Source organism: Paramisgurnus dabryanus, chromosome 21 (assembly GCF_030506205.2).
Source record: "Paramisgurnus dabryanus chromosome 21, PD_genome_1.1, whole genome shotgun sequence".
Taxonomy (NCBI): domain Eukaryota; kingdom Metazoa; phylum Chordata; class Actinopteri; order Cypriniformes; family Cobitidae; genus Paramisgurnus; species Paramisgurnus dabryanus.
This window is the reverse complement of record NC_133357.1, coordinates 7,623,625-7,634,301: the sequence shown is the minus strand read 5'-3', so window position 1 is coordinate 7,634,301 and position 10,677 is coordinate 7,623,625. Positions and strand designations below refer to the sequence as shown.

Sequence of the window (10,677 nt, the reverse complement as noted above, 5' to 3'; positions counted from 1 at the left end):
ATATTTAACATACATTTTTACAATATGTGATGTAAAATTAAAAAATGTATTTGCTTGCCCTTGAAATACATTTTGAAATATACAGTATGTTGATATATGAAGGTTAAAACTAAATATATTTTCAAATTCAAACATCAATTCAAACAATTGAGCATTACTTTCTACAAAATGTATTTAGCATATATTTAAAATATATTTTTGGTAGAGAAATTAATTTTTTGCCATATGGCTCTATGAGAAATTGGTGAGCTATACAAAAAAAATGCAAGGCAGAAGTCAATTCCTTTTAAAAAGATCTTTTATAAGTCATCTGGTAAAGCCATCCAGTATTGCTCACATTGCAATATACATAACAGATAAACAAATTACTGCAATGTCAGCCCCCCCCCAATATCTTCCTGGACTATTGCACAGCGGGTACATTTTCTAAACATTGAACACAAAAATGATTTACCAGGTCAAGATGTACGTACAGTTTGTATCTTTTATTTATTACTTAATTTTTCTCTTGCTTAAACCATGGTTTTACCACAGTAACCATATTCTTTTGGTTTTAACTGTGGTTAAACTATGGTTCATTTTCATAAGGGTTCAGCCTTGATGTTCAGCCTTTTAAAAACCTTTGACTTTATGATTCTTTGAGGAACCAAAACTGGTTCTTCTACCATCGCTATTTATATAGGACCAACAGTGTTCCATATCAATGGATATTTGCTACCAACCCCTGGGCTTTTACCACTACACCATCCCATCACACATTGCTGTTTGTGTGTAATCCAGGCCACAGACCTATTACACAGCGTGCTTTCATTAATAGGATTGGTGCTCTTTGCGTTGTGCACAACACCATATTCTCATTGGCTGTGCTGGAAAGTGGGCAGAGACAATCTGTTCCAAATGGGCTTGGATGAACAGTGGATGCTTGGAGAGTGTGATGCCCATTGTTGCATAGCAAAGGCAAGAGAAAGCGTGATGATTTTTTTACGCAAGACCTGAGCAACACCGCACGTATTATCTAGTCATTTTATCCACTTTTTTCGTTCGCTGACGATTTTCGGGTCCGGTCCCTGCTGGATCTAGGCGCTGGATTTATGGAGAGCTGCTAGTGTTGCTGAAAGCCCCTGGACGTGAGACACGATGGCTGTGGCGTTGGACGCCGTGTGGGTGCGAGTGAAGGGGGTCTGCAAGCAAAACGGCTTGCTCATCCTCTCAGTGCTGGCTGTGGTTATTGGATGTTTGCTGGGATTTTTCCTGCGCTCCAAGAACCTCTCGGAGCAGGTTAGTCCCCATGACCACTTCTTACATGTGCTGGAGTAAAGCAGTCAGTACTTGAATCTATACTGCAGTACCCAGCAAACTTTTCCCAAAAGCCAACACCGTCCCCCCATCACCCCACCTACAGTGACTCTCCAAACCTTTCCTCAAGGTCTCCGCATGGGGTTCAAATGAAATTTGTTTGCTTTTTAGATTAATTTCCTTAAGAAGGTTACCACCATAAACACCGACCTAAACTCTTCATTGGCTGATTGTAAAACATTTGCCCCCCAATCTGTTTCTTTAGATACAAGATGTTTGTTTTTATGTTTTTTCCCAATTCCTTTCTCATCCATTGCATTTCCAGATTTGATTTACCATTTTTATCAAATTAGAAAGGTGTTACAAATAAAAAAAAAGACCAAAAATATAGCGTTGATGTGCACTTTTGTATAAAACACTTTAGAATATGAATAAAACCGTGAAGGGACAGGAAAGGGTTAGGATTTTTCCCCTGTATGTTTTGTGATGGTCACTTCAACTAAAACCTCTGTTATGATTTTCAAATGCAGCTAAAAATAAACCCAGCGAGAGGCATTTGCTGTGACGGCCGGGGATTACGCTTCAATCATACAAATGCTCTCAGTAATTGTACATTAAGCAAGAGCTGCTTAGTGTCTCTGCATTTAAAGCAGGCTGATAATGCTTTCTGCCATTTCAGCTAAATTACAAAGTGCTCTTTAAAAAAACTAAATTTGGTTTATTTTTACAGAGATGCCAAATTTTTAAGAAAACGACAGCAAAAATGTCACATTAAATAGGCTTTCTTGCTCAGTTTACACTCTTGTCATCTGAGAACACGGAAGTGCTGAGAACCGACTCAAGGATCTCTTGCACCTCGTGTGAATAGTACATTGAATAGTGTATGAGCAGATTGAGCGCACATAAAGTAAAATTTTGTAGGAACATAATGTTTTTCCTAACATCAGCACCCTGGATCCATAAAATGAGTTAGGAGTTAGTTATGAGTTAAGAACACACTGTTGGTTTGTATCACGCATACTCAACGTTTAGTTTTTTGTCATGGTTGAACCCTTGCATTGCCTGATGAAAGCTTAAAGGTGACATAGAATGATTGAACAGGGTATTTATATTTGTTCTGTGATGTGACATGTAGACACATTTTCTTTGTTTGGGTCTGTAATGCCTTAGAAGCTTCCCAAAAACCTCTCTCAGATAGCTCTATTACGGTGGGGGATTTTAAACAAGTGGTTTTGCCCCTATTTAGCTCCCCCTACTGGCTTAACTTGCAATCTTATTACTGATTGGCTGACTTTGCTGCCACTCAAAAAATGTAGCCAATTATTTTAAAGTGGAGGGGCAGTGAGATGCCTGTGATGTCAAACACAAAATATGTGTTTGGTGCGTTGTGGGTGGCTTGTCATGTTAAAATATGTGTTCGGTTTATCATGTAAACTTATGTGCATCATGCATCATGTCAAAAATACGTGCCTGCTGCACATGCGTCGGAAGGGTTTATGATAAAAGACATGCTCGCAAAATACTCGCAAGACACTAACTTAACACTAAACTCTAATAAACCCTAATAACACATGAGATTATTGACATGATGCGTGATGCACATGAGGCGCCGAAAGCATATTTTAACAAATCACTTGATAAATCACTTATGAATCTACACAAAAGACGGGCTTAATACATGTTTTGATGAGCTTCACATTTGTGCGCCCTTGAAAAAAGTCACGGCTGTAATTCACACTTGTATTGAAATAGTCATTGTTTTCTTGTATAACAAACCAAATATAGCCCAAAAAATATCCCTAGCTCTAAAAAATAATACATACAATAAAACTATTCCTTGCTTTTAAGAATCTTTAGGACATTGTTTTAGGCATGACTGTGCAAAATATACCATTAATATATATATTATATTAACATTTATTTGTATTGCCCATGAACCCACACTGTGAAGAAGTCTTATTAACTGATTTTTTTTCAACAGTTTTGTACACATTCAACTGGCTTTCTTTTTCGATAATTGTAAACCTTGAAAAAAACCCCAACCATGTCCTTTCCTTGAGGAAAAAGAATACAGAGAATGAATTTTTGATCCTTCACAGCACTTATAAATCGACACGCTATATTGTTGTTTTTCTTGTTGAGTGCAGGAGTGAAGAGATTTTGGATTTTTATTTCTTTTTTGTTTTGCTTTAGTTAGATTGTGTTTTTGTGTGCGTCCCGTGGTAGCTGGTCGTGAGTCATTTCTTGCATTAGTTTGAAGCACTTCTCTTTACTGTTTCGTGGCCAAGCAATTGAAAGAACGCTTTGGAGCAGAAGGAGGCTTTATTGGCGTTTTTTTACAGTAATCGGCAGATCTGTGTTTATTTTCTGTAATCCACAGGAGTGTTAGATGTGAATGAAGTCTCGGCACACCTCAGCTTTTGGTTAAGTAGTCTGTTCTTGGTGTTGAGGGCCAAGAATGATTTTGACATTTTAGGGAACTTCTCTGTACATTTCAAATATCATGGACATCAACATGTGCGCCATAATAAAATATTGCATATATTGAAAATATAGCAAAAGTATTGGCATAGGCAGCTGGAAAATCAGTTGTGTTATGAACCGTAACTTTCCTCCACGGACCACAAAGAGAGATGTCAGGAAGAGGATTATGTTTCTCTTTGCAACAAATATGAATTTTATACAACACATTTTCTTGTGCAAAACGCTTATTTGGATGTTATAATAATAATAATAATAATAATTAAAGAAACTATATCTCTTGGCTTTGAACTTTGAACTTTAAATTTTTTGCACCAACTAAACTTTGAAAATGGGATGAGGAAAAACAGCAGCCTTAAATGTCGAACACACTGCTGGCATTTACAATGCACTCCGCTGTGACTCCGGTGTGGGATACCCCGAAAGGAAGCAAAATCCTCACCCCTAGATCAGTTTTAAATGCACACATTTATCCCATGCTTTGGCGTGAAAGATAGTCTACTTTTAGTTGTTTGGCTTATGCATTAAGAAAGACACATTTTAATTCACTGCATGTGTTCAAGTAGAAATCGTTTTTAATATAGTAAATATATGCAAATAAAAACATTCTTTTTTATTAGGAATTTGGCAGAATAACTTTGCTGTAAGTTGATCAAATGAAACAAAAAATTATAATTTTTACTTAAACACATACCTATAAATAGTACATTTACTGTGGCTGTTCAGTACTAACCTTGAGTACAAAAAAAAAAACCGTCTGAAAAGTCTAGCTGTGCATTCACACCAGACGCGATAGAGGCGGCAAAAACACGTGATTTACTCTCTTCATTCATGCGTGAAAGCTGCGCATGAAATTCTAATAATTCGAGACATTCACACAGAAATTCATGTCATGGGAGGGGCTTCTGCGACTCCGCTCGCTTATGTAAACAGGTCACTACTAGAGCAAGCTCCTGATTGGTTAACGCGCCACAAATATCCGCCAAAGTTCAGATTTTTCCACTTGCGCGTTTCCAATTGTGCCGCGCCATTCACGCTTAACGCGCCGCGTGATGCCTTTTTGCATCTTTGCATTGACTTAACACATAAATTACTCACGCTTGCTGCCTCATCTGCGTCTGGTGTGAACACACAGTAAGTCCTAAAAGTCCACCTTTACATTTTTACATCCAAAATGACACCTTTCGGTTTTTCCATTCGAAGCAATGACATTTCTCGTTCATCTACGGGGTACCATCAGATGTACCTTTAGTGACTTTAGTGACGTTAAAGGCATGTCACAATATTCATCCAGACCATGTGACATCACTGCGTGTCGTCGCCGCCATTTTTGTGTCCGGTCACAGATGCGGGCTCTGCTTTATTCTATGGTCACAGCAGCCACAGCTACCAGATAAAGATCAATAAAACCCTTCCATGAGGTTTACAACAAGATTATAATTTGCCCGGGATATGTTGCGATGTTGGCTGTACAGTAACTACAATTTTATTCAATTCCAAAGGAGTTAAATCGGCAGAATAAAGGTTCGCCTTCAACAGAAGTGACCAGGGATAACTTAAATTCTTGCCTAATATTAAATGAATATTATAAAACGGGCAGTTCTGGTTCTTCATTCTGATTGGTTGAAACACGTTCTAAGCCATGATAAAATACCCCGGTAAACCCACGCTTCAGACCGCATTACAGAAGTATCACTGCGCCACTGTTGCTGCATACTGATTTATGAAAAAATAAACACCACAGTCTTAAATCATATTTTCATTGTGTCTTTGCTGCATCTGTGTTGGTTGGGAACTGCGCTCTCTTTCAGTCACACTTGATTCTTAGGAACTACTTTGTTTGGACGAAGAGTAATATTTATACTACTATAATTACAGGTTATTTGTGTTGTATTTTATAAAATCCCGCTAACGAAATGCATATAAAGTAACCGTTTTATAAAAGCAATAACCCCCGCGAAGCAGTGGGGTTACAGTGCATTTTATAACAGCTAAGGGGGCTTCGCGTCGTGCCTAACAAACGCCCCTTAGCCGTTATAAAATGCACTGGTAACCCACTGCTTCTTGGGGCTTATTGCTTTAATAAAAAGTTCTCAAGTAATTAAATAATCAAGTAAACAGTAAGTGATATTTGATCGCGAACAACTGGAGGGACTGACTGGCAGCTGACATCTAACTCCACATTGTAAAATCAGTAATTTGTCTCTGGTAAACTCTCAATTAAAGTAATAAATGTGACATTTAGTGCATTAGATATGCTGTGTTCACTGCCAAGATGGACACAAATATGGCGGCGGGCATGGTGGTCTTTGGTACCCATTAATATAGTTTTTCTGTTATTCTGTGTTGCAAAAGGTTGAGAACTCCTGCTTTTAATGACGATGAAGTTTTGTACAGCACATCTGAAAGAGAGTTGATCTAAACATATATAGGAAAGAAACGCTGCTTTCTGAATGCTTCAGGAACAATGTTACCTGATTAACAACCACTCTTCATCTCGACTCAGCTTATTAGTAATTACTGAGCTTGTTCCACTAGATGACGTGATGTACTGAGGACACAGATGAAAACTTTACAGTACTGATTGAAACTGGATATGTCTTAAATATATTTGAGTACTTCCTAGCCTGATTTTGTATCCTGGAGTTATTGGTGAACTTTCAACTTTTAGGTACTCTGTTTCCCAAATTAATTTTAATAATACGTTCAACAAGGACACTAGAGCTCTCGCTCTGAAAATGCTTTTAGAGACTAATAGTGTACTAAAGAGAATGAGACAAAACAAAGACGTATTAAATGCCAAAACACAGATGAATTGGCCTTTAAAAGCAGAAGAAAACAGAAAGCTATTCCTGCTTTTAAACGTCTGTACCCTGCTGTACCTGCACGCAGACAAACAAACAGGAATCACAAAAGGTTTTGTAGTTTTGTGAATTTTGAATAATTGAATTTGTAAGTGAATATTAAAATATTCTCCATCTTAACAATTTTCCCTTTTTTAGTTGCAATTAAATGGACAAAAGACACATACAATTTTTCTATATACATTATGCACCATTGTACTTGCACATTACCATGGCTCGTCCAATCAGTTTATTGTAAATCAGTTTCATTGACAGACTAGACCTTTAAAACAGTGTTGCAAAATCTATAATGGTTTCATTTGTTTCACTGTATATACGCTTATACCATCAAGCTATTGAAAATTGAGTTTTTGTTTCACTCTTGGAGAACAAGCGAGCTTGCATTCAATCAATGAGCTCAGACACCTACACACAAATCAATGAACGCCTGCAAAAGCGTATCATTACAGTACTAATGTGAACATCTAACGATCTTAAACAAAAGAAAGCATAAAGCGTTATAAATAACGAATCACGGCAATCATTGTCCTATTGTTAATGAAGAGAAGACAAATACAACATCTGGACTTTTTGTTCATTAACTTCTTTAGAGATTCTTGGTGATGAAGTTAATCGCTTTTGTAATTAAAGTTTAGTCTCAAACATGTAAGCATTTTATGATGTTACAAAAAGAAATCTAGGATATATTTTGATAAAGTCCATTTACTGTTTTTCCATCTTTATTGTTTTTTATCTCTTAAACAGTTTCTGTAGACAAACAGGTCATATAGTAGAAGAGACAAGGCACGGATGCAACAAGTTTATTTCATTATTGCTGTCTCAGATTGAGAGATTAACGCAATGTTTTATGCATGAATAGAATTACTCTCAAATACGCTAGTCAACATCGAAACCTTTTTTTAAAGGTCTAAAAATCAATACCCAATACCTGTTCTTGTCTTATGACAACTTTGATAAATGTTTTTGATCCACTTCAAATGTTGACTATAAAATTGTTTAAATAAACTAAAAGACTGTTTCAGATCTTCTGAATATTATGCTTGTTATTAAGACAAAGTAGAAGACTTTTTTGTGACACAAAATATGCAATGCTCTTTAAATGATACGAGTTTTAAATACATTATAAAGGGAGATTAGATCTTTTCTATACTGTAATCCTGAAACATTTCACACAGAATTATAACATTTATTTTAAAGAGTCATTGAATGTCATCAGGGGCGCCGCTAGCAATTTTGGGCCCTATAAAAATATGAGGTTGAGTTCCCCATACCAATTTCGCACCAAACATACAATCCAACCTAGATTCAATTTTATAATACAGACCTATTTATTTTGCTATTGTTTTGACCACTTTATTCAGCATATGTCTGCAGCTATAAGATGATTTATTGTGCAAATTTAAATGTAATAGAAAAACACACTACAGTAATAAAATATTCAGAGAAAATGCAGCATTCTTAAACAAAGGGTAAACATACATTATATGGTGTGTATGAACCTTAACCCAAAACCTTCAGCTTCATACACTAGATATGCTGAAGTATTTATTAGTAATTTACTGTTTTCTACATAAAATCATTTTACGTAATGTAAAAAACATAATGTGAAAATACACAGCAAAATCACCAGTGTTAAATGTACTGTATGGGTACCACCACATCTGATTTTGCTGTGTATGAACTTGATATCTTTAATATTGACTTTGTAATGTCATGTCAGCGATTGAAATCATACTGCAATTAATGTTTGAAATCAAACTGATGCTGTTTATCACACGATAAGATTTGAGACTTTACTGACATACTGTATACTTGAGCTGTTACAAACACCAATAAAATTGTAATATTTAAAAATGAAGTTTTCTAGAAAATGGCCTTCTGCCTTAAATAAGACTGGGTCAAAAAAGCTTGACCAAAGCTTGTATTATTATTAGCATTAGCATTATTTATAAGGGGAATAGCAGGTTTTACACACCAGCAGCTTCAGTAAAGCAAAAATAATGAGAAAAACCAGCTTTACTCTTAAATGATTCTTCAGGGATTCGAAAATGAAATGAAAAGGACAACTGTAGCAGATTACAGCATAAATTTCCATTGATTTCTTAAAGCCGTTGCAAGGTGAGAAGCTTTATACATTACTGGACTAGTTTAGCCTTCATTGCATTTCTGTGTTATCACAATCAACTTGATTCTCCAATTCATACAAATACTTTTTTGGCATATTGTGTTACAAAACATTGGGCTGTGTAACTGATACAATTTCTAATTTGTTAATTAGCTAATATGGGCTATGTTAATTAAAACAGCTTCAGAATCATAACATAAAACAGGGAACGTAAATCACCTTTAAAATAACAAAAAAGAAAAAACTTTACAGTGTAAAGCAGTGGTTTTCAATTCCAGTCCTCGGCCCCCCCTCCCAGAATCCTTATATGAAACACCTGTTTTCGCTCATCAGGCTCCTTAATTAACACACTAGCAAGCTGATGATCTGAATCAGGTGTTGTTATATATGGAGACATCTAAAATGTTCTGGGAGGGGGGGTCCGGCGGTCCGAGGACTGGAATTGAGAACGACTGGTGTGAAGGGAAGTAGGGAACTGTATGTAATCTGCATTTATTGTAAGAAAGTGCACATATGCAGATGTCATAGCAAATAGCAGTAAATACACACACCTTGTTCTCTTCTTAAGTTCACTCCATACTGTGAGACCGTGGATTAAAGAAGGCGATAAAAACGCAGAGTAAAGACGGGGCGGAGTTAAGAGGGCCCAGCTAAGGGGGTTACGCATGCGACACAGAACAAAAAAAACATATGTTTTTTAATCTAGGTAAAAAGTGTAGGAGTTACCAATTGAAGTATTTTTTAAAGTTAATCCAGCTTTTCACCTATTACAGTGTTGTTGAGATCTTTTGAAACTCTTACCCCTTTTCAGACAGCCTTGGGGTTAGTTGTGTTTTTTTTTTTCAGATTTCTTACCAGCTATTTTGAGGTTAGGAGAACCAATTAATACAATAACCAAATTCTTTTCTAAGAACATGAAGCAGTGTATTTGTCCATGTTTGTGTACAACAAATTCCAGTTACACAGAATTAAGTATTATGGTGCAAACATCAAACAAATTTCATATTCACATATGTGGACATCCAGGTCTTAGGGGGTTAAGTAAGTTTTACTTGAAATGTTAAGCAATTGCATAAATTGCTTAAAATTCCATGTCATATTTACTTAAAAAAATGGATGCACAAATGCTGCACTATATTTTTTTCAGTGTAGCTGTGTTTTCTTTACAGATTTGCGCAAAACTTTTGCATTATTTTCTAAATGTCGGCAGTAGACTATTACAATATGATGGCTTTTCCATTAACAAATGATATGTGATGGAAACACACTTTCTCCTTTCGCGATAAGTCATTCCAAACATCACATTGACTGATTTTGGTAGGTTTACTAATATCACATCCACCGCTCAAGGCATTATTTTAAATCGAAATAAAAAGTAAGTGTGTTTCCTAACATTAATGCCAAAGGCCTTGATATTTGGGAGAGGCAATGTACAGGTGTTTCTTGGAGGTAATAGATGATTTATGAGAGATTTATGATCGCAAAAATGTCAAGCTCTGGCCTGTCATCTCTGTTTTTGACTCAAACTGTTCCTGCTCAGGCGCACAGAGTGTGTAATTCTACGCTAATATGTTCAGTTTAATTCAGTACATTATTTTATTTTTTAATTAAATTAATTAAACTGAAAAGTAACTTGCATTACTTTTTTTAAAAAGTAACTCAAATATTAATGTGTACATTTATAAAGTAATGCGTTACTTTACTCGTTACTTAGAAAAGTAATATTATTACGTAATGCGCGTTACTTGTAATGCGTTACCCCCAACACTGGTAACCACTGCCGTTTTGTGAAATACACCTCTTCCGAATTGCCTGAAAAATCACCTCATGTGAGCATAAAAACTCTTTTGCGATTTTTGGGAGTTTGTGAATTGTTTCCATTGCCGTATTTTCAATTGTTAATTTGCGCAA

The 10,677-nt window shown here is 36.0% G+C and overlaps 1 protein-coding gene across 1 annotated transcript in view; it reads left to right on the top strand.

Annotated features, from left to right (window-relative positions):
* Window positions 1–981: 981 nt before the first annotated feature.
* slc1a7b (solute carrier family 1 member 7b) overlaps window positions 982–10,677 on the top strand; it is a 49,557-nt gene continuing 39,861 nt past the window's right edge. The window contains exon 1 of the mRNA XM_065269083.1: window positions 982–1,278. Coding sequence (XP_065125155.1) covers window positions 1,138–1,278 — 141 coding nt within the window. The 5' untranslated portion in view covers window positions 982–1,137. The remainder of the gene's footprint in view (window positions 1,279–10,677) is intronic.